Below are 24,657 nucleotides of genomic sequence, written 5' to 3' on the forward strand. Positions count from 1 at the left end.
TGAGTAATAAAAGAATATTTATTCTGGGCAACCATGTGCCCAACTAAACAGCAGAAGTTCTAATATTATGTGAGAAGGAGAAAACATACTGGGCACAATCAGCAATCTCTGTCACAATGGTGAGTGTAAGGGTCAGGAAACGCAAAGTCCAGCACACACCCATCAACATTTTTTTCCAATTTCTTAACGAAGTATTTCCATTGGCCACCAAAGCGATATTTACACATCATCACTGTGATCTCTCCAAAGAATCAAGCCAATTCTGTATGAGTCACTGGAAAATCCAATTACTATACTAAAATGAAATCAATTGTGAAACTTTTTCCTTACAAGTTCTTATTGGGGACACTGCTAAAGAATAATTTAAAATGGACATTTTGTTTAAAGGCTCCTAAATTTTCTAAATGGTGCTTTCTGTGAGCAATCTTTGATGTGTCAGAAAATATACAGCCGATGAAAGTGTTTCCTTTATGCAAGGAGTTGGAGGGGCTTCATTATAACATTAGCAGCCTCAAGGAAGGCAGTCATGTTCCTGACCTCTTCATTTTCTTTTCACATACAAACCATTCTTAGGTAGCCACATTAAGTGGATTTTTAAATTTTTATGTAATGATATACTTAACCCTAATCACAAGCTTCTAAGACTGCCTCCTTGCATGTTTTAACCAAACTAAAACAAATTAGGAATATATACTTCCATAAATATATTGTATTATAAAACCAATTAGAAATGATTTTTAAATGGCTTATTTGCAGAGCATACGTTGTGGTTCCATTATACTGTGAAAACTGAGTAATTCCCAGGCAATCTGCTTGTAATTGGTCCCAGTGGTCATTAGATGGCTCTGTTACTGTAGAGTTTGGACTACCGAAGCCAAGCGTTAAAGGATTACAAATGTGGCTTGACATATAGCTTTTCATCTCATTTTACATAAGATCCTCTATTTTCATCCAGACATTTAGTCAGCAGTTACCAAGACGTAAATAAAACATAGTGAATCTCACAAGATTTCACCATAAAAGGTCTCAGTCTATGTTCACGTAATCTCTTAATGATGTCATGTATTGTATTATGCTCAAAAAATGTACATTATGTTAGGAATTTAAGACTCAGGCCAGGCACCGTAGCTCACACTTGTAATTCCAGTACTTTGGGAGGTAAAGGTGGAAGGATTGCTTGAGCCCAGGAGTTTGAGACCAGCCGGGGCAATATAGTGAGACCTCATCTCTACAAAAAAATATGTATTTAATTAGCCGAGTATGGTGGCATGTGTCTGTAGTCCCAACGCTTTGGAAGGCCAAGGCAGGAGAATCCCTTGAGCTTGGGAGGTCAAGGCTGCAGTGGCCATGATGATGCCACTGCATTCTGGCAACAAAATGAGATCCTGTCTGAAAAAAAAAAAAGGACTTAAAGACAAAGATTATGTTATCAGTGTGCTGTAAGGTACTTCAGTCCCACACTGTTGGTGTTCAATAAATTTTAAACAGCCTTTTGGCTGTAAAGTAAAAAATTCTAAGTATTATTCTAGCATCCTATAGGATGATAATGTTAATAATTAAGATTTTGATCCCATCTCCTGTGAATAAATTCTGTAAGAATATTTCCTTGCTTGTGTCTTAGTACACATAAAAAGTATCCTGTTAGTTTTTCCCCAGGATTCTATTCTTCCAGTTTTTCATGGGAATTTGTGGTCATGAGTGAAAGCAAGATACCCAAGATCATTTAAACTGGAAAATAGGTCAAAGTAGATTTTCATTTTGTGTGGGTGGATATTTCATCTTCTGAGTATGTCAGGCAAGGTTTGCTATTAACTGTATATAGTAACTAAGCTGCCTTACTATAAAGTTCTTTCTAGGCAAGAAGACTAAATATGTGACTCCTTAAATCAGTTGTTCTTAAACTTGAGCATGAATTAGAATCACCAGGGAGGCTTCTTAAAACAGATCATGGGTCCCCACTCCCAGATTTTCTGATTCAGCAGCTGTGGGGTGGGGCCTGTCAATTTTCATTTCTAACAAGTTTCCAGCTGATATTGATGTTGCTGGTCTTGGGACCACACTTTGACACCCACTGCCTTAAATAAAATTTAGGCATTTAAATGGTCCTGTAAATAATTTGCCATTAAGCTATTATTTTATCCATTTATGCTTCCTACAAACAAAATCTAGGCTACACTGGCAGTCTGTTCTTTTGAGGTTGCACAAGTTCCTAAATAATACCCAATTAAAAAAAAAACCCGCAAACTCTTAGAACAGTAATAACCTACTCATTTAAAAAATACTAAGTCTAAAGAGGGCCGGGCCTGGTGGCTCACACCTGTAATTCCAGCATTTTGGGAAGCCGAGGCCGGCGGATCAGTTGAGGTCAGGAGTTTGTGACCAGCCTGGCCAACATGGTGAAACCCTGTCTCTACTAAAAATACACAAATTAGCCGGATGTGAAGATGCACACCTGTAATCCCAGCTACTCAGGAGGCTGAGGCAGGAGAATTGCTTGAGCCCCGGAGGCAGATGTTGTAGTGAGCAGGGATCACACCACTGCACTCCAGCCTGGGCAACAGAGCGAGACTCCATCTCAAAAATAAATAAATAAAAATACAAAAATTTGCCAGGTATGGTGGTGGGCGCCTGTAATCCCAGCCACTCGGGAGGCTGAGGCAGGAGAATCTCTTGAGCCCAGGAAGCAGAGGTTGCAATGAGCCGAGATCGCGCTCACTTCACTCCAGCCTGGGCAACAAAGCGAAACTCCATCTCAACAACAACAACAAAAAAATCTAAAGAGAAGCTCTGGATTCTGAAGCTAGCTTCAGTACCCATAGTAGTCATCATTCTGTTACATTTGGAAACATGCTTGTTCTAAAATAATCATTTCTGAGTCAATGACACCTATTCTTTTCATCCAAAGGAAACAGAAATAACAACACAGGAAGCACTGAGCAGCCTTAGGCCAATTCTTTTTGGAAAGTACATTTAATTTACTGTTGCACAAACCCAAACAGAGAAGGTGGTTAGGAAGTGAGGAAGGCACTTAAGAAATTTCAACCACAGCCGGGGGCAGTGGCTCACGCCTGCAATCCCAGCACTTTGGGAGGCCGAGGTGGGAGGATCACGAGGTCAGGAGATCGAGACCTTCCTGGCTAACACCGTGAAACCCCGTCTCTACTAAAAATACACAAAGAAATTAGCCGGGCGTGGTGGCAGGTGCCTGTAATCCCAGCTACTCGGGAGGCTGAGGCAGGAGAATGGCGTGAACCCGGGAGGCGAAGCTTGCAGTGAGCAGAGATCGTGCCACTGCACTCCAGCCTGGGTGATAGAGCAAGACTCTGTCTCAAAAAAAAAAAAAAAAAGAAAAGAAATTTCAACCAGGAATACTTAACAAAGAAAAAGAGGCCTTTGGACCCCATTAAAATCATGGATGACTGGCTGGGCACAGTGGCTCACACTTGTAATCCCAGCACTGTGGGAGGCCAAGGAAGGTGGATCGCCTAAGGTCAGGAGTTCGAGACCAGCCTGGCCAACATGGTGAAACCCCCGTCTCTACTAAAAATACAAAAATTAGCCGGGTGTGGTGGCAGGTGCCTGTAATCCCAGCTACTGGGGAGGCGAGGCAGGAGAATGGCTTGAACCTGAGAGGCAGAGATTGCAGTGAACTGAGATCTTGCCATTGCATTCCAGCTTGGGCAACAAGAGTGAGGCTTTGTCTCAAATTAAAAAAAAAATCATGGATGACCTGGGAATCTCAGAGAAGTAAAGAACTGACTCCTAATATGGCAACTTGTCAGGAATATTCAAAGTTTTCCATTATTGTCCACAGATCCTGAGACTGGACATAAATTTTCTCCAAAAGAGCTAGACACAATCCCTTTGTGCCGTGTTATCTGATGCCAGAACACTGTTTAGCTGTTCACCCCACAGGCCAAAACTGCTATTTGCTACCTCATGAATGCAGCTACAGGTTATCCCCACATATTGACAAATAATATTGGTCTTCAAGACCTGTGAACTTCATTCCAGTAGCTCAGACAAGATTCCTGATTTGATTCACCTGTTAAATACATTTTCTTCCCCCTTTGATACAGTTTCTTCAAATAAAACATCTTATCTAAAGAAAATGTCCCATTAACACTCTCATGGACTCTGTCTTAGTAACTGAAGATTATAATCACAGGTGTGAGCCACCACACCTGTCTTAGTAGCTGAAGGTTATAATTACAGGCATGAGCTGCCACACCTGTTCCCTGCCACTATTTCTAAGGACTTCTTGGATCCATGACTATCCCTCCCCGTCCCCTATTTATCCCTCTACCATATTGCCATTCCCTACAGTAAGGAGTAATCCATGGGTGAGACAGGGCTCAGTCATTGCCCCATATCTAATTCCAAGGCTTATTCTCAATGTTAACACAATAATACAGAATAGATATTTCTGCTACTTATGGATTCCTCTTCCCTAATATGTGGATGCAAATGTGTGCAAAGTGAAGAAAGAAATAATAACTAAATGAAGCTTAAGTGCTACATCAGGAGAGATGTAACTATTAACAAATGTTGGAAAACGGGTTTGGAGAGAGGATAGAATGAGACTTTCATTGAGAAAGGTGATATGGAATGACATCTGCTCTTGCCAAAGCCAGGTCTCTCAGATCTCCCAACTAAAAACACAAACAGTATCAATATCCCAGAGAATCTTAACCGCACATTTGATGCCACAGTAAGTCCCAGCATCTTAGAATGTTGATACTGAAAGAGACCTTCAAGACTGGCTGCTAAAATCCCATCATTTCTCAAACTAGAAAACAGCTTTAAGAAGAAGAAAGTGACTTGCCTTAATTAAAGATTATTTAGCTGTAACACTGAGGCCAGAGCTCCAGTTTTCTGCTCATGGAACAAATGTTGATAAGTCTTTCTTTTTCTCTTGGGCATTTGGGGGTGGCTTTTAATGTTGGATGTATGTCAACACCAATGGAGCCACTGCTTTTCTGGGACAAAAGAACAGTCCCTCTTCCTCAGGAAAGGTCCAGTGTGTCCACACATCTATCCCCATAGCCTTCTATCATGAGAGAGCCCCTCACAGATCCAGCCACTGGCCAGTGACTTGCTGTGAATGATGCCAAGTGGGAGTGTCTGTACCCTGCCCAAGTCTGTGTGGTTTCCTATGCTCTCCTTCTTTGCCATCACATAAATTTACAAATATAATGCAAGCATGTTTATATACATGTTCTTTTAAGTTAAGAAAACCTCATCATGAGAAAAATAAAATAAAATTGCACTGTGGCCTCTCAGATTAAAGACTGAGTTAAAATGAGGTTGTCCAACCCATAGAAGAACAGGCCACACATGCTGATACAACTGACCCATCATTCCATCCTGGCACTTATTCCCAGCCAACTCATGGGAATAATTCCTTCACAAGGCAGCCAAGAGGTAGAAGGTAAATACAATCAGCCCCATGGATGGATACAGCACACCAAGGCACAGGGCCGGGTATGTGGAGGTGCTATGGATGAGGGACAGGAGGCCGGAAGCATAGGGCCAGACCTCTGGCTCTACAATAGCACTCTCTCCCTTTGAGGAAAAGCATTTGGTCATGAGAGACATCCCCAGCTCATAGCAAATGTCTACAGCAGTGAGGGTGTGGAATTAGGAGGTAAAGAGATGGTGCTGGCCTAAGGGTGACACACTTCTTCTAAACAAACCTCCAGAGTAGAGCTGCCAATAAGGCAAATCTGAAGGGTTGTGATTATGAACTGGGAGATGCTGGTACATCCCCCAGGCCATGAATGACCCCTGAGTGGCCCATACATCCTCACTCCCAACAGGTCAAAGAATTAGCTTGCAAGGACTTCCCTTGCGAGAGAACCATAGCTGGGTTGAGGGGATGGCAAAAGGCACAGGCAGCTCTAATAGTTCAGCTCTCCCTGACTCCTCCTTCGGCCTGAGGGAGGGGAAAGGAGGCAGAGGTACAGATGACCTGGGCTGCCAAGCCCAGCAGTTCCTACCATAGCTGCTGAGAGTCAGGCCTGAGAACCATAAATTTATGAACTCAGGGTAGAGCCAAGGCTTGGTGTCCCTTCCTCTGGAATGAGAGGCCTCAGCCCTGCCCTTCTCTTCAGGGACAATGGCCTGATGAGGAAAGCTGGCTTCTCACTGAGGTAATGAAGAACACCTGCTCAGCTCCATAGTCACCCTCAAGCTAAGCAGGAAGAATCCCTGCAGGAGGCATTCTGGGACAAAGGCTAAGGAGCTCAGCTTATCAGGACACATCACAATTTTAAATTACACACTCCCACACACAACACACACACATAAACACACAGACCCCCACATACACACACACAGACCCACACTTCCACATACTGACATTCTCCCAACCTACCCCACTCTGAGCCCCAAATCCCTCCCCACAAATACTGTCCTCTGTAAACATGATGGCAGGGACTCCTGCAATCGTGGCACAGGCTGATAATGATCTGAGGATGACTGCTTATCATTAAGTGCCCCGGTACGTGATATTGGTGAAGGTAGACGTGGCCTCTTTATACAGTGGGTTGTTGGCCTGTGGAGGAAACAGAATAGCATCTTACAGTGACTTCCTCAGTCCTTCCCTACCCTGAATGTTTAAAATTCATCTCAGAAGTTTTCCCAAGGCACCGTTCTCTGGAATACACCATCAATGAAACAGAATAATGTTCATTTTGCTCACACTTTAGTTCTTGGCATGGGAATTGATAGGAAATAACGGGAGGAGATGAGGTAGAATGCCATCCTGCCACCGTTTCTTTTTTTTTTTTTTACAGACAGGGTCTCATTTTGTTGCCCAGGCTGGAGTGCAGTGGCACAAGCTTGGCTTACTGAAACCTCCACCTCCCCTGACTCAAGACATCCTCCCACCTCAGCCTCCCAAGTAGCTGGGACTACAGGCACACACCACCATGTCTGGCTAATTTTTGCATTTTTTTTGTAGAGATGGGGTTTCTTCATGTTGCCCAGGCTGGTCTCAAACTCCTGAGCTCAAGCGATTCACCTGCCTCAGCCTCCCAAAGTGCTGGAATTACAGGCATGAGCCACCACACCTGTTCCCTGCCACTATTTCTAAGGAGCTATATTCAGCCTATCACTCTTCAGTGATTCCACAGCATTCGGGGATAGAACCTCTCCTATTTCACCCCTGTGTCCCCGTCCCTTTTGCCCTTCTCCTATTTTCCATTCCCTGTGACAGTGATAGGAGATGTGGACAAGGGACAGAAATGTATCAGGTGGAATTCAGAACACAGAGGAAAGCTTTTGCTCAAATAATTATTAATTTGTTTTCATCTAATCTGGCCAAGCACTAACCATGGCCAGGCATGGTGGTTTATGCCTATAATCCCAGCACTTTTAGGGGCCAAGGTAGGAAGATCACTTGAGCCCAGGAGTTCTAGACCAGCCTGGGTAACAGAGTGAGACCCTGTCTCTACAAGGGAAAAAAATACAAAAATTAGCTGGCTCGGTGATGTGTGCCTGTAGTCCTGGCTACTTGGGAGGGTGAGGTGGGAGGATCACTTGAGCCCAGGAGATCGAGGCTGCATTGAGCCATGATGGCACCACTGCACTCCAGCATGGGTGACAGAGCGAGACCCTGTCTCAAAAAAAGAAGGAAGGAGGGAAGGGAAGGGAAAGAAAAGGAGAGGAGGGGAGGAAGGGAAGGGGAGGGGAGGAAGCGTAAAAGGAAGGGGAGGGGAGGAGAGGGGAGGGGAGGGGAGGGAATGGGAGAGGAGGGGAGAGAAAGAGAAAGCACTATCCACAAACTGTCATGTTATCAGGAAAAAGTAAGACCCTCACTAGGTTTCCCAAACTATTTTCCAACAGAAAGTAACAAATCCTATAATGGTAGCTTCAAGAAACACATTCTTGGCCAGGCGCAGTGGCTCACGCCTGGAATCCTAGCACTTTGGGAGGCCGAGGCGGGTGATCACGAGGTCATCAGGAGTTCGAGACCAGCCTGGCCAACATGGTGAAACCCCGTCTCTACTAAAAATACAAAAAATAGCTGGGCGCAGTGGCTGGCGCCTGTAATCCAGTTACTCGGGAGGCTGAGGCAGGAGAATCACTTGAACCTGAGAGGCCAAGGTTGCAGTGAGCCAAGATCGCTACACTCAAGCCTGGGTGACAGAGCAAGACTCTGTCTCCAAAAAAAAAAGAGAAAGAAACACATTCCTGTGGGCCTCATAGGTACAGGATGTTCCACACTGTTCTAACAGAAACATCTCAGTTTCTTGGGACCCTTGAGTATAAAGCTCTGGGGTCAACATCAAATGGGAACAAACTTGCAGCCTAACTCTGGACATTTGGGGAGTCAAATAGCCATTTGGAGGGTCGAGGAAAAAAGTTGAAATGTGAAAGAAGAGCCAAAAGAGAATAGAGTAAGATTAAGTATATAGAAAGTTCTCAGTAAATGCTTATTTAATTGGAATAAATCAGGATAAAAGAGTAGAGTCTGATTTGGAAGTAACCTTTTATTTTATTTTATTATTATTATTTTTGAGACCGAGTCCTGCTCTGTCACCCAGAGCAGGGTGCAATCTCAGCTCACTACAACCTCTACCTACTGGGTTCAAGCAATCCTCCTGCTTCAGCCTCCCGAATAGCTGGGATTACAGGCATGCACCACCACACCCGGCTAATTTTTATATTATTAATAGAGACGGGGTTTCACCATGTTGCCCAGGCTGGTCTCGAACTCTTGAGCTCAAGTGATCTGCCCACCTTGGCCTCTCAAAGTGCTGGGATTACAGGCACGAGCCACCAGGCCCGGCCTGGAAGTAACCATTTATTTGAGGAGAAAGAAGAGAATGAGATGGAATGACATCCTGCCACTATTTCTAAGAGGCTGAAGGAAGCTGAAGGACAAGGGGATAGTGAGACCATCTCTCCCAGTTTCCAGAACAGAGGATAATGGAAAGACGATGGTACTGGCTGAACATGACCACCCAAAGCATCTGCTGCTTCCACTTAAGAGTCTCAGACCAATGACTTTAGAAAACGCCCAGCCCCGTCTCTTACTGTGTCCCATTTTGCTCTGGCGCGTTCTTCCTCAAATTTAGCGAACTCTTTTCGGTCGTGGATGGTGATGAGGAGCTTCCAGATGAGCAGGGCGGCAAGGCCAATGAGCAGAATGGCCCCCATCACTGAGAGCAGGACCACCAGGATGTCAGGGCCCTTGGGACACTCTGTGAGGAAGAAGCACAGAGCAGGGCGGTTGTGAATGAAGCAGGAGTCACTTGAACTGGCTATGAAAAAGGTGTTCTTGACAAAGTAACTAAGGTCCTTGAAGGAAATAGGACAGTTTTCAAAAATTAATTTTTTTAAGGAGACAATCATTAGGACAGCAATAATCTGCACTGAGTGGCTCAAATCAGAAGTCTAGACCTGGTAACCCCTAGACAGAACCCAGCCACACCTTTGTGTGGGGGTTCACCCAAGTGTTTATTTTAAAAATTAAACACAAAGAAGAGAACACCAGACACTGGGACCTACTTGAGGGTGGAGACGGGGAGGAGGTGGGGATCGAAAAACTACCTATGAGTCACTATGCTTATTACCTGGGTGATGAAATAATAGGTACACCAGACCCCCATGACTCACAATTTATCTACAGAACAAACCCACACATGTACCCCTAAAGCAAAAATAAAAGTTTTTTTAAAAATTAAAAATAAAAAGCCGAGTGTGGTGGCTCACACCTGTAATCCCAGCACTTTGGGAGGCCAAGGTGGGCAGAGCACCTGAGGTCAGGAGTTTGAGACCAGCCTGGCCAACATGGTGAAACCCCATCTCTACTAAAACTACAAAAATTAGCCTAGCATGGTGGCGAGCACCTGTAATCCCAGCTACTTGGGAGGCTGAAGCACAGAATCACTTGAACCTGGGAGGTAGAGGTTGCAGTGAACCGAGATCACACCATTGCACTCCAGCCTGGGTAACAGAGCAAAACTCCATCTCAAAATAAATAAATAAATAAATAAATAAATAAACAAGAAATAAAAAATTGACTTTATTGGCAATATTGAATAATCAGGAGATTCTCCCCCTAAAATTTCATATTAGTCTCTTTAAAAAGAAAATCCAGGCCAGGCCCAGTGGCTCATGCCTATAATGCCAGCACTTGGGAGGCCGAGGCAGGAGGATAGCTTGAGTCCAGAAGTTCAAGACCAGCCTGGGCAACATAGTGAGGCTCTGCCTCTACAAAATTGTTTTTTTTAATTAGCCAGGCATTGTGGCATATGCCTGTAGTCCCAGCTACTCAGGATGCTGAGGTGGGAGGATCGTTTGAGCCTGGGAGGTCAAGGTCATAGTGAGCCATGATCGTGCCACTGCTCTCCAGCCTGGATGACAGAGGGAGAGACTATCTCAAAAGAAAGAAAGAGAGAAATACAGAAAGAGAGAGATTCCTATATTCCTGCAGAGCAGCAGTTAGCTAGAGCTGAGGAGGAGCTGCTCCTTTTAGTTGGAACTCATGTTTTCTAGTTTACCAGAATCCCCACCACTCTCCCTTCTCTCTCCTAGAGGAAGGCAGTGTGACTTGTTGGTGTGTCTGCGCTCCTGTGGATGTTACAGCCAGACTCCCTGGGTTTGAATCCTGACTTATCACTTAATTTTTATACATGATCTTTGGAAAATTACTTAACCTTTCTGAATGTCTGTTTCCTGTTTCTCCATCTTTAAAATGAAGATAGTAATAGCACTGACTTTAAAAGAAACTTGTTATGAGGAATAATTAAATTAAATATATCTTAAAAACTCAGAACAATGCCTGGCACAGAGTAAGTGCCAGTAAATATCAGCTACCGTTGTAACGGATCTTCTTACACCCAGCTGTTTTCACTAACTTATTTGCTTCCTTAGCCACTGTAAGTATTTGTGTCTGTTATCCTGGTTCAGATATTTACATTCCTGAGGGCTGTGAACCTAATGACATTTTTTGCATTCTTAGAGACCAGGACCTGCCAGCCAAGACAATATTTTGGGTTCTTTCCCAAAATACTTAGTCATCTAAAATCATAACCCTATTGAAAGCTGACTTCCTGTTCAACCCCAGTCAACAACTAAAACAGAGGCATGTCACCCCTCTGGGGGTCCGGCTGAGTATACTCTGCAGAGCTCTGCTTCCCACAAATGTCAGGTATCTAATAGGTGATCTTATTCCAGTAACCTCAAGTGTTATGAAACCAGGTGTTTATATATGAGGGTGCTAATGAGCCTGGAAAGGAAGTCACACCCACTTTCCACACTGTCTCCCACCTTCTTTGCCAAACATATACCCAATGCTCACCACACACACCACAAAAACAACCACCACCATAACTCAAGCTGGCTATCTCCCAACCCGCCAAATTACAACCTGTCTATAATTAAATGAGTGCCTGGAGAGAGGCTGTGAGGTTCCAGTGTTCAAGTTCCCAAGAGTGAAGGGCCCCAGTTCTGGGAAAAACAATTATGGATTCTCTGGAAGATTTGGGTAGGGCTGACCCTCAATTATCAAAGTAAAATCTCTTTAATTCTGCACATTAGTATGGGCAGGGCAGGTAGGGTGCCAGGAGGTCTTTAGGGGAAAACAATCTGTTAACCATGTGTCCTGAAAGGAGTTTGGGGTGGGTTTCCTGGAAGCAGAAGGCAAGATCAGGTGACCTCTGGAGGGCCCTTCCAGCCACAGTGGTGGACCAATGGCAAATGACCCAAGGTCAGAGAAGTCTGGGTAGTGTTGGCAGATTCAGCAAACAAAAACACAGGATGCTTGGCCAGGTGCAGTGGCTCACACCTGGAATCCCAGCACTTCAGGAGGCCAAGGCAGCCAGATCACTTGAAGTCAGGAGTTCAAGACCAGCCTGGCCAACATGGTGAAACCCTGTCTCTACTAAAAATACAAAAGTTAGTCAGGTGTGGTGGTGGGCGCCTGTAATCCCAGCTACTCGGGAGGCTGAGGCAGGAGAATTGCTTGAACCTGGGAGGCAGAGATTGCAGTGAGCCAAGATCACGCCACTGTACTCCACCCTGGGCAACAGAGCAAGACTCTGTCTCAAAACAAAAACAAAAACAAAAACAAAAACAAAACAAACAAACAAAAAAAGCAGGAAGCCAAGACAAATTTGAATTTCAGATAAATGATTATTTTTTACTATCATTGTGTACCAAATACTGCATGGGACCTAGTGTATTTTATTTGGTAACCCCATCTGGGAGTGATAAGAGCCCAGCTCAAGAGCCCATTCCATGTGGTTAAATTCCATTTGGCCAATGCCAAAACTTTTGGCAGTGTTGTCTTTACTGCCCTATAGTGGCTTAGCCCTTCAAAGAGAGCATCTGCAAGAGCATGAGTTGGGGAAGAGAAAGAGAATCATCTCCCCCACTGTCTGAGGCCCCAGCTGCAACATTCTACTCAAAGCCAGGAAATGATTGGAGTTGGGAGATGAGCAGGGAGGCGGAGCCTAGAATTCCAGAGCAACAACATAGGAAATGTTGGCCCTGTGTGTTGGCTCACACCTGTAATCCCAACACTTTGTGGGGGGCTGAGGCGGGGGGATCACTTGAGTCCCAGAGTTTGAGACTAGCCAGGGCAACATAGTGAGACTTCATCTCTACAAAAAAATAAAAATTAAAAAGTAGCCAGGTGTGGTAGTGTACGCCTGTAGTCCCAGGGAGGCTGGGATGGGAGGATTGTGTGAGCCGAAGAGGTTGAGACTGCAGTGAGCCAAGGTCGCACCACTGCACCCCAACCTGGGCAACAAAATGAGACCCTATCTCAAAAAAAAAGATAGGAAACGTGGGTCTATGGATCTGGGGTCTGTTCTCCTAATGTGGGGGAAGGGGTCTACTGGCAGTGAATACTCAAAAATGTTTTCATATAATTCATCTTAATCTGTTGTTTAAGGAGAACAAAGGCCATAAAGGTGTTAAAGGGAAGCAAGCGATCGACAGCATTGGTTGGTGACAAACCTGTGGCTGGTCTGTGTATGATGGGATGGATTCCTCCTGCTCCCAGAAGGCACTGTACTTTCAGTGTTCAGGGCAGCCTTGCCTTAGTGCCTCAAACGCATCCCTACATCCTGCAGTAAACTTGGAAAGGTAACACCTCTAACCATCAGGCCTTCCTCTGAAGCACAGTCAAGTTGCTCTTGGCAACCATCTCAATTTTAATAGTGCAGATGCCATGTGCTGTAAAGTCCTAAAATTTAAATTCTTTATTTCTTGACATCATTGCCTCAAAAAAATGCGTGATATATTTTGTCCATTAATGAGATCCATATCTATCTTCTTCTCCTTACCTGCTTTCTGATTTTCCTGTCTCCTCAATTAACAAGTCACTTTCTTGATAATATTTGTGTTTATAAATGCCCTTCACCCAGATGACGGTCCCTAACTTATCGGTTTTTTTGTTGTTGTTGTTGTTGTTGTTTGTTTGTTTTTTTGAGACAGAGTCTCACTCTGTTGCCCAAGCTGGAGTGCAGTGGCGCGATCTCAGCTCACTGCAACCTGTGCCTCCCGGGTTCAAGTGAGTCTCCTGCCTCAGCCTCCCAAGGAGCTGGAATTACAGGCATGCACCACCATGCCTGGCTAATGTTTTTGTATTTTTAGTAGAGACAGGGTTTCACCATGTTGGCCAGGCTGGTATTGAACTCCTGACCTCAGATGATCCACCCACCACGGCCTTCCAAACTGCTGGGATTACAGGTGTTAACCACCACACCTGGCCCCTAACTTATCACTTGCAGGCTTAACCTGTTTTGCTTAACAGCTTCGATGAGTAGAGATTCCTGCCTAACATGGTTCTCCCTCTCCCTCCTGGGGCAGGGCTGGGAGCCGTCAGGGTTCACTCACCTGGCTCTTCTACCACATACAGGATGGACTTTCCACTAGAATCTTCATAGTACTGGAATCTGACGACACAGTCATCCTCATTCTTATAGGTACAATTCACTGCATCCTTGCCAGTGTCCTCTGGGAGTAGGGAAAATGGAGGAATAAAAAGTGAGACAACTACTGGAAGATGGGACCACTCCAAACCCCTATCACAGGACTTCCGGGGAAGTATGTGACAGGAAACCCTGTGCCTCATGTGCACGATGCCTAGATTCAAGGTGGCTGTTGTGTCTGGCAGTTACCACTCACTGACACTCACTGATGTATTTTGTACTGCACAGGCCCTTTTTGGTTCCTAATCCTTCCTCTGAAAGGGACATGATATAACAGTATTACACAATTTAATTCAAATCCTGGCTTCACTACCTACCCGTTGTGTGATCTTGGGTAAGTTACCTGACCTCATCAAGTCTTTCTTCATCTATAAAAAGAAAATGATAACCCCACCTCACAAGGTCGGTGAACTAAACAGCATAAAGTGAACAGTGCCTAACATATAGTAGGTGTACTCTTCCCTCTCTTTCCTTCCTCTGCTTGCTTAGTGATTCTTAATAGTTTGCTTATGCAGCTGTTCTATTTCTTCCATTTCTGTTTCTGATCCAGTATACCTCCCCAGAGCTATCCTCTCTTCTCTGACTCCCACCGTGTTTTGTAGACTTCATCTCTTCTAATTCTAAAGTTTGTTATTCTGCAAAGATACTAGGGGTTACCCTCCACTAGCTGCACTATGCCCCATACTGATGAAACCAGATGAGTAAAACTGACAAATGATGAAATTAAGCAAATGTACCCAGGTCACACAGCAAATGAGTGATGAAGCAGAACAAGAACAGGAGTCTCAAAGCACATCCTGCAGACTTGAACTCAACAACCCTTCAGAAAACCAGTGGTATTATAATACAGGGAAAAGAGTACGGATTTCAGGATCTAGTTCTCATCTTAATTTGCCATTCCCTTGCTTGGGCCAGTTACTTAACTTTCCTGAGACTCAAAATGAAGATGAGAATAGTACTGTAGTTCTACTTCACTAGGCTATTGACAGAAAAATAAGATAATGTATATGAAAGATACTTTATAACTTTTACAAGCTATAAAATTCCCTATAAATAAGCATTTATTTTAATATGCTTATTTCTATACTCTTTTCCCTGTACTATAATACCACAGGTAGAGGGGAGGTGGAGGTACAGAACTGCTTATCAATTAGCCTGTAATACCCACCTAGTGTAGATGGTAAAAATAACATCTCAGCAGCCTCTCCTCTCTGAACTAATCATAGCAAGCCTAATCTCCTCCAGAGGAAAAACTGTTTCTTCAAACTCAATCCCCAAATCGCTAACCTCACCCCAGCCCTACTTCTGATATTAGCCAAAAGGCCCAGAGAGCTGACTCTTTTCTATAACACGCCCACCAGGAAGCTGACTGGCTGGCTGTGTCTTACTGTGGCTCTCTCTGAAATGTGTTTCTGCCTTCATGGGAGATTGCTATCTATGGAGAGATTGCCATCTCTCTAGTACTAGAGTACCATCTTAATGCCTCGCTGGCCCACATAACTATATCAGATGTGATGACAGCAGCAAAGATCATCTCCTTTTAAGTTAAGATGAAGTACAGAGAATACTTCAAGAATAATTGCAGGCAAGATTTTTTTTCTCCCTATTGTTTGTATTTCTGTCTGTCTTATTTCAAAAGGGGCTCCAGAGAGGCAGAAGGACTTCAGATAAAGCTTTTGGTTGCCTATCCATAAGGTTGAAGGTTTCCCTCCAAACTGCAAAGCTTTAACAAATTCTTGGGCACTGCATAACACTTTTAGTTAAGTAAACTTGGTAAACGCTTACTAGCCTACTGAGCTAAGATGATGACTATCACAGGCAACCACTTCCCAGCTCTGTGCCTCAGTTTTTTCATCTGTAAAATGGGATACATTCTCTTCCCTTCCTTAGGGAGGCACTTGCTCCCTTTGCTTTGCAGGCTCTTGCTGAGTCTGTGGGCTCTGGGAAGCAGAAGTGGTGGATGGCTGCACACACTAGTAAGAGAGGAGGACAACTCTCAGAGACACCAGCTCACATCAAGTGTCCATTGTTCCTCAAGCCTGCACAACATTCCCTGAGGTAGAAGTCACGCTTCCATTTTACAGGTGGGAGTTGGATAGGTTCTGGGATTGAATTAGAAACATTTAGAACCTGGGTGTGTGCAACTCTAAGATGTGCTGAACTTACTAAGCTCTTTCACTGACTCAATCTCGTCACGGCAGTAACGGTTGCAGGTATTTTCGTCATGTAGGGCTCCCCGGTCAAACTTCTTACACTCCACACATTCTCTGAAGGAGAGAGGACACGGTGATTAAGGCAAAGAAGGAGCAAGCCTAAGCGTATCCCAGTCCAGCTCTGATCTCCATGCATTCAGAAAGCTGCTCCACCTCCATTAAAACACACACACACACACACACACACACACACACACACACACACACACACGCCTGTAAGACAATCCTGGGGACCTGAATGGCAAGTGTGGAGTTCAGGGGTGGGAGTGTCCCCCTCACCTGTAGGCAGCACCTGGCAGCCAGAAGCCTCCCAGGTCCTTCATTAAACTTCCCGTCCCATCCAGGGCTGTGCCAGGATGGTGAACCCTATGCCATTTCTGAGAACTATAAAGTCAGAACCAGTCATGTCATTTGGGGGCCCAGTGCAAAATGAAAATGTCAGCTCCCTTGTTCAAAGATTACTAAGAATGTCAAGACAGTGATGGCAGAGCATTAAAACAAGCATGAGGCCCTTGTAGGCACAGGGCCCTATACAGCTGCATAGGTTGCACACTCGTAAATCTGGCCCTGCTTAAAGTGGTAAGCAGAATGGCAGTGCCATGGACTCAGGCTGATGGGGCTTCCTCTGGCCCCTAAAGTGGGAGGTTTGTAGTAGTTTCACAGAGTGTCCTCCATAATTCCAGCCCTCACATCTCCCACTGAATCAGAACATTAGTACTGGATCGTTCCTCAGACTGGTTTAGCCTTCCTCCCAGCTCAGAGGGAGTCAGGATGTCACCCTAGGAGAGGACATTCTCAATCGAAGTCCAGCTCGTTCAACTTTGGCTCCTTCACAGTTGGCTCTATTCCAACTTGCCCAAAGCCTTTGGCAAAAGGAGAGACAGCCATCTGGCTGGAGTGGACTCCTCTCCCTAAGGCTCTGGTGAGCAAGAAACACACCTGGAGAGCTGGGGATTCTAGTCAGGGGATCCTCTCCTACCTCCCAGCCTCCCGGCTCTCTCCAGACTCCACACTCACTTCTTAAAGGTGCAGGCATCTGGGCAGGTGGGGCACTTCTCACAGGTGTCCCCATAGGAGCCCGGCTGGATACAGACACAGCTGCCACATTCACACTTGCCGCGGCCGCTGCACAGCAGCCCATTGCTGGACATGCAGGTGTCAGTACGCGTGGTACAGTTGCAGTAGTAGCCGGTCCAGTCGGAGTCACACAGGCAGTCCCCACAGCTGCACTGGCCATGGCCTGAAAACACACAGCCCAGGAAGGTGGACCAGCTGGCGAGAGCTCCACTCCCATGGCAGCAGGCTACACACAACCATCCTGCTCTCCCAACCACACAGATAATGATCCTCCAGGTTGGCAGGGAATTGGCTCACCACCCAGGGGAGTCCTACCCAGCAGGGACAAACTCAGTTTTCTAGGGGTCCCAAGGTATGGCAGGACTTGCTCGGAGCCACTGTAGAGCAAAAGATTCTCAGGAACTAAGTCTCCTGGGCCTCTTGCCCTCTCTCTTGCCCTTTTCTGAATACCTCTGCCTTCTGAGAAAGGCAAGAGAAAGGGTAGGAGGCTTAGAAGACTTAGTTCCTTCTAGTCTAAGAACTAGAAGCAAGCTCTTTAGCCCTTCTAGTTTGGCTGACACAGCACAAAGCCACAGCCCTGAACCTACACAGGGCACTCAGTAGTCTTGACGGTGTGACTTGATGATGGCAAAAGGCCTCACAGGCCCCAAAACTCTCTCCCTCTGACCTGACACAGCGCTGCTCGCCTCTCCTACCTGATCTGAGAGGCCTACTACCATTGTCGTCATCGTGGCCACCCAGTTGGGTTAGACAACAACATAGGGTCCAGTTTGGAAGAGCTGGTCCCGTCCCACTAACAAAGCAGCCACCACTTCCATTTCTCAAATCAGCTAGGTGTTACCTTGCAGGATGAGAAGCAGGGCTCTGAGGGCACATGCACAAGACAGGAAAATTGTAGCATAGGGAAAGAAGGAAAGGAGAGATCCAGGGCATGGGGTTATTCCAAATGCAGAGAGGGAAAGTGCACACAGAGCACCCTGAATGTATGGGTAGATGGGGTGGGGCATCCAAGGGGCAGAGGGACGGCACTGAGAACCCATGGAGTTGGCCAACGGAGCCAAGTAAGCAGAGAGAACAAATATCCCCTACCTCCCAGACTGCCGAGGGCCAGTGCAGTTAAACAAATCCCATGAATGCCATAGAGACAAGAAGTCAGAAAATAAGAGAAATTAAATGAAAAAAAGAGAGATTTTCCTAAGGTGAACAGCAGTAGAGACAATCACTAGTAATGACCTCACGTAGCCCGATGGCCTCCCCCATGCCCCTGTTGACTCATCCTGGTTCCTGCCTCTGCACTCAACAGGTGGAGAAATGTTTGCCACAATTCAACATTTTTTAAATTAATTAATTATTTAAAGTTACAGGCGCAGTTCAAGTTCACCAACACAACCTGTCTTTCTTGACCTGGTTCCCTTCTCAATCTGACCTCATCATATCATATCTGGGAGTGCAGTGGAACAGACTTGGAAAGCATTTAGAGAAGAGAACTTGTATCTACTTTCCAAACCAACCAAGGAGGCATTTAATATGTGTCAAGTACTGTGCCAAGTTCTTTTTCTTTTTATTTATTTGCTTTTTTTTTTTTTTTGAGACAGAGTCTCACCCTATCACCCAGGCTACAGTGCAGTGGTGCAATCATTGCTCACTGTAACTTCAAACTCCTGGGCTCAAGTGATCTTCCCACCTTAGCCTCCTGAGTAGCTGGGACTACAGGCATGTGCCACTGCAGCTGGCTAATTATTTTTGTTTTCGTACAGATGGGAGTCTTGTTATATTGCCTAGGCTTGTGGGCTTGTGCCAAGTTCTTTCTTTTTTTTTGAGAGTCTCACTGTCACCCAGGCTGGAGTGCAGTGGCGCCATCTTGACTCACTGTAAAACCCCACCTCCCGTGTTCAAGCGATTCTCCTGCCTCAGCCTCCCAAGTAGCCAGGACTACAGGCATGCACCACCATGCCCGGCTAATGTTTGTATTTTTAGTAGAGATGGGGTCTCACCATGTTGGCCAGCCTGGCCTTGAACTCCTGACCTCAGGTGATCCATGTGCCTTGCCCTCCGAAAGAGCTGTGATTTCAGGCCCGGCCAGCTGGTACACCATGCCCAGCCGCAAGTTCTTTAGTATGTTATCCTTTTCATGTGTTATAACAACCCTTTGAGGTCAGAGAGGTTAAGTAACTTTCCCAAGGCCATATGCCTTGTAAATGGCAGGGTCAGGACTCAAACTGAAGTCACTGTGACTTCAGATCCCAAGTGCTTAGCCTCTATGCAGTGTCATAAGCAATGCTTTTCCCTATTTATACTAATATGGTCTTTCCAGAAGATGTCTCTAACTTACAGAGAAAATGGCCTTAACCAACAGAAGATGGAGCCAGTTTTAATGGAATATTCTTCAAATTGACCAGTGGAGGAAGAAAAGAGACCAAAGTAGTAAGAAAGAAGTTATGGAAAGTCCAGTAACTAGGCTTGATCTCAATGAGAAATTTCAAGGAGGGAACATTTTAGGAGTCAAATGTTCTGAACTATTTAAGCAAAGGGTGGATGGGCCTCACTGTAGATATTTCCATGCCCTGTCCTCAGCCTGGTCCTGTCTCTAGACAATTAAGTCATCTCCCCTTCTCCAGTTGATTGTCAATTCCTCTGTGGCCAGGATTCTCTTTGTAAAATGTGATTTCTCAACCTTGGTACTTTTCAATATTTGGGTCCAGATAATTTTTTGTTGTGGAGGACTGTCCTGTACATTAGGATGTTTAGCAGCATCCTTGAGCTCCACCCTCTAGACATCAGTAGCACCTTTCCAGTTATAACAATCAAAAATATCACCAGACATTGCCAAATGTGCCCTGGGAGACAAAATAGCTCCTTCCTCCCAGTTGAGAACCACCGTTTTAAAGTATCAGTCAACTTGATCATGTAACTCACCTGCTTAAAAACCTTCAAAGGCCAAGCGTGGTGGCTCATGCCTGTAATCTCAACACTCTGGGAGGCCGAGGCAGGTTGATCACTTGAGCCCAGGAGTTCAAGACTAGCCTGGGCAACATAGCGAGATCCCGTCTCTACAAATTTTTAAAAAATTATCCGGGCATGATGGCAAGAGCCTGTAGTCCTAGCTACTTGGGAGACTAAGGCAGAAGGATCACTTGAGCCCAGGAGTTCAAGGCTGCAGTGAGCCATGATCATGCCACTGCACTATGGGCTGGGCATGGAAAGAAATGTCTGCTTCCCAGGAAGGATGGGGGACATAACCCAAGCTGCCCCAGCTGCCAAGTATATCTGGAAAGTAGAGATGTTGGGCTGCCAGAAGGGTGGGGAAAGCAGAAAGGCTGTGTCCCGAGGCTAGGTTCCCTAGAAGTACAGCTTGGATGAGGATCTTATTTAAGGGACTCGCTGAGGAAGTAGAGAGGAGGGAGGGAAACAGGACATGGCAAGAGGCAGAGCTGGCAGGAATGTGGTCTCAGCCAGATGCCCTCCAGCCTGATCCTACGTGAATGGCACCACAAAGCCAGGCCCACCCTGAGGCGAAGAGTCTAGCCTTGAGTAACCCCTTCTCCGTCAGTCATTGGCCAACATCTAGGGGCAAGACAGCTCCTGTCAGCCGAGGGCAGTTCTCCACAGAAGGGGCAGCTGTGAGCTGCTATCGGCCAACCTCACAGCAGCTGGGGGAGGAGTGCGCCAGCCAGCAGAGCTGCCCCCCAACCCGCCCCCCGGCCTTTCACTACACCCTGCATTTGGCCACGGCTCCTGGATGGGAAAGACTGACACCACAGGGGCCTGGCAGCACTCAGAGGCCTCCGCCTCCTCAGAAACTCTTGTCCCATAGTGTTTCCTTTGTGAGGCTGAACAAAGTGATCTTTGACAAGATGGGCCAGCCAGGGAGTGAGGTTGGGAGTGGAAGTGACAGGTCAGAGCCAGCAGGCTGACCCCAAGCCTTGGTAGGGTTAGCCCTTAAAAGGTAGCCACAGTGTGGTAATGTCACAGGACTGGCACCCTTCCAGCAAAAGGGAGGCTGAGTCCGGGTTCATCGGAAAGTCAGAGGAGTAAAGTAAGAAATGAAGAGTGGAAGAGGAGAAAGGGAGGGGAGCCAGAAAAGGGAGGGAGGAACAGGTGCTTAAGGTCATTGGGAACACGAGCCCCACAGCTAGACCTTCTGGGCTGATGCTCGCTCCATTCCTGTCCGTCCTGAGCCTGCCCCTCCTCTGAGATCCGTCAGACATCCCACCTCCTCCATGAAGCCACCCAGGCCTACCCTGTCCCCAGTCAAGTCTCGCTCCAGTGGACTCCTATAACATTCCCTGAGCACTCCACACTTCCTGGATCTGTCAGATTCAACCTCATGTTGGGAATTATCCTTGGTTAACTGTCTTATTCACGCCTCTCTATCCTACTCCACAACAGCACAGAATCTGGCTCACAGAGGCTGCCTGACTGATCTGTGGCTGTGGCAAGTGGAAAACTCCCTTGAGGATGATGCACTTCTTGATGTTTGAGGCAGGAATGTTGATCATGAGCAACCATGAAGACCAGGCCCAAAGTAGGGAGGGGACAACGGGGATGGCCAGGGAACCAGCCGCCATGCTTACAGGCCATGGGCTAGGGAAATGGCCGAGTCACAGCACACCTGCCTCCTGAGCCCCTGCTTATAGCAAAGAATGAAGCATAGAGCCAGCAGCTCTGGCAAGGGGCAATGGTGAGTGGGGCTTTAAGCTTGGAGAGGTCAGGGATCATGCATGACCCCTTGTTCACTCATATGGACCAAATGATGGCACAGAGCAAGTGCTCAATGATGTGCGCCCCTGAGTATCTGTCACTGGAGGATGTGATGATGGCACCACAGGGTCTAGACCTGAGGCTGGGTGGGCACCTGACACCCTAGCAAGACATGGTAGAGGGAGGCGGCAATGGCTGCCCTGGTTCCCTCATGGATTAGACTGGAATGCACTGAGGAGGAGCTGTTCTTGCACTGGTGAGAGGCAGGAACTGGGGCTTCTGACCCAGTCAGCTTTGTTTTGTGGCTTTAGTGGGGCAGCAGCCAAAAGAAACATGCTCTGGCTGGGATCCTGCCGCAGTGCCTCACACCAGACCAGGAACCATCAGGCCATGGAGGAGGACTGGGGGTGCCCCCGTGGTCCAGCTGTACTCCTCTCCTGGGACCACCCTCTCTCCCTCAGTCCCCAACCTTCTTCCCAGGGGTCTCCCACTTCAAATTTACCCATTTCCTTTGGTACTTTGAATTAGATGTAAATACTTTAAATAGTAAAATGAAGTGAAACTCCTGCCTCACCCCCTAATTCAAATGGTTGCTGTTTGTGTGCTTTCATCTGTGTGTATCTGATCTCTTGCTCTCCCCTAATCATTCTGATAACACTTCCTTCCAAACTCTCTCTAAAATTTTGACAGCATGAGTAAAGGAAACAATGTCGTAGATAATAAAAAAACCAGTCATTTTTATGTTACTGGCATGCTTTAGAATGACACAGATCGACCTTTCTAAGTGAGCTTTTTTAAAGGTTAATATCAGTATCGAAGTGAGTATCTGCATGGATTAGCTCAACTGATTAGAGCCCCAGTGCTGGCTGGGCGCAGTGGCTCATGCCTGTAATCCCAGCACTTTGGGAGGCCGAGGTGGGAGGATCACGAGGTCAAGAGATCGAGACCATCCTGGCCAATGTGGTGAAACTCCATCTCTACTAAAAATACCAAAATTAGCTGGGCATCGTGGCGCATGCCTATAGTCCCAACTACTCAGGAGGCTGAGGCAGGAGAATTGCTTGAACTGGGAGGCAGAGGTTGCAGTGAGCCAATATCGCACCACTGCACTCCAGCCTGGCGATAGAGCAAGACTCCGTCTCAAAAAAAAAAAAAAGAACCCCAATGCCAAAGAAGCCAATCTGAGTCAAGGGTCATCCCCAGAAAACAATTATAATCTCTCTGTTTGGCCACACAATACACCTGTAACCCAGTCCCAACCAACTTGTGTCTGTCACAAGAGGGATTAAGCCACAGTGATTATGGCCCAGTAAAAACCCATCCTCAGTGCCCCAGGAACAACTCAAGACTATTTGCCCTCTGAGAGTGTTGTCAACATGTCTGCGGATAAAGACTACATTAACATTAGTTCAACTTCTAGCTGGGGAAGTACCCCAGGAGTGGTTCTTGGGGCAAGGAGAAACTAGTTTGAGATGATCAGTGGGCCTCAAGATTTTACTGAATTTTGCAATGAGAAGGACAACTCAGCACCCTGCTGAGTAGAAGGACTTAAAATCGTAATCCCCAATCTGTCAGCAGGGACTCTCTGTGGCAGTGCTATCCAAGAGAACTTTCTATCACGTTGAAATGTTCTAGATCTGTGCTGTCCAATATAGCAGCCACTAGCTACATGTGGCCACTGATGAGCTGAAGAACTGAATTTTTAATTTTTCAATTTTGGTTAATTTAAATAGCCACATGTGGCTAAAGGCTACCATATTGGATAGCAAAGATCTAGAATCCAAAAAATAACAGTAGCACCAATAGTAGTAACAGTGATTAACAAAATAGTGCTAACATTAACAAGAGCATTACACCATTTTCCAGACATTGTTCAAGCACACTCCAATGTCTTGCATATATACTACTCTTTTCCCGGTCTCTTGTGATGTAAAATTATTACTAACCTTACTACATATTCTGACATGTGTTTTCTAAGTCTATAAATGCTAAAAATTTAATTGCCATCTATCAGTAACTTTTTTTTTTAACCTGAAAAGGGGATTGGTCCTTATACTCAAAAAGATTAGGAACCACTGACTTACACCTCTGCCTGCAAAGACCCATCTCAGGCCTTCACCTATGTTTCCAGTGGTTGCAGGTATGTGAGGGGGTGTGGGTTCCAGGACAGGCGGCCCTGCAGTTCTCCTCACCTGAGCACATCTCCCCCTTGTAGCGGACACAGGAGAAGTCGTCACACTCGCAGTACTTGCCCGTGATCTTGCCAAAGTCACTGCTGTGGCAGACACATTGACCACAGAGGCACTCGCCCCGCTGGCTGCAGACGGGCTGACCCTCCCGGGGGCTGCACTCGTCCTGCTGGGAAGGGCGATAGTCCTCCTCTGAGCACTCACACTGGGATCCCAGCCAGCCAGGCCCACAACGGCATATCCCACACTCAAAGGTCCCATTGCCATTGTTGCAGCGATGGCTATTAGGTTCAGCTTGGGCCTGGCAGGCACAGTCACAATCAAAGGTGACCTGGACGATCAGGCTGTCCTTGAAGCCCACAGGCTTTATGGTAAAGGACTTCTCCTTCTCCTGGGGACAGCCTCGCACCTTGGCCTCAATGCTGAAGCTCACCTGGATGGAAAGAAAGATTGTATTTAGACACAGTTGGGCCCAGTTAACACTCCAGCTCTGGAGGAAAAAAAAAGTTGTTCCCTGCCCTGCCAAGG

The 24,657-nt window shown here is 46.2% G+C and overlaps 1 protein-coding gene across 2 annotated transcripts in view; it reads right to left on the reverse strand.

The window, feature by feature from the left end:
• The window catches only part of ITGB3 (integrin subunit beta 3), a 62,883-nt gene continuing 38,226 nt past the window's right edge, over positions 1-24,657 (reverse strand). The window contains exons 10-15 of one of the 2 annotated variants that reach the window (XM_034941547.4): positions 24,133-24,562; positions 17,180-17,402; positions 16,116-16,216; positions 13,855-13,974; positions 9,043-9,209; positions 1-6,556 (exon numbers count right to left, since the gene is read on the reverse strand). In XM_034941547.4, coding sequence (XP_034797438.1) covers positions 6,491-6,556; positions 9,043-9,209; positions 13,855-13,974; positions 16,116-16,216; positions 17,180-17,402; positions 24,133-24,562 — 1,107 coding nt within the window. In that variant the 3' untranslated portion in view covers positions 1-6,490. The remainder of the gene's footprint in view (positions 6,557-9,042; positions 9,210-13,854; positions 13,975-16,115; positions 16,217-17,179; positions 17,403-24,132; positions 24,563-24,657) is intronic. The other variant, XM_063598969.1, reaches the window with a different exon arrangement.

Source organism: Pan paniscus, chromosome 19, assembly GCF_029289425.2.
Source record: "Pan paniscus chromosome 19, NHGRI_mPanPan1-v2.0_pri, whole genome shotgun sequence".
Lineage (NCBI taxonomy): Eukaryota > Metazoa > Chordata > Mammalia > Primates > Hominidae > Pan > Pan paniscus.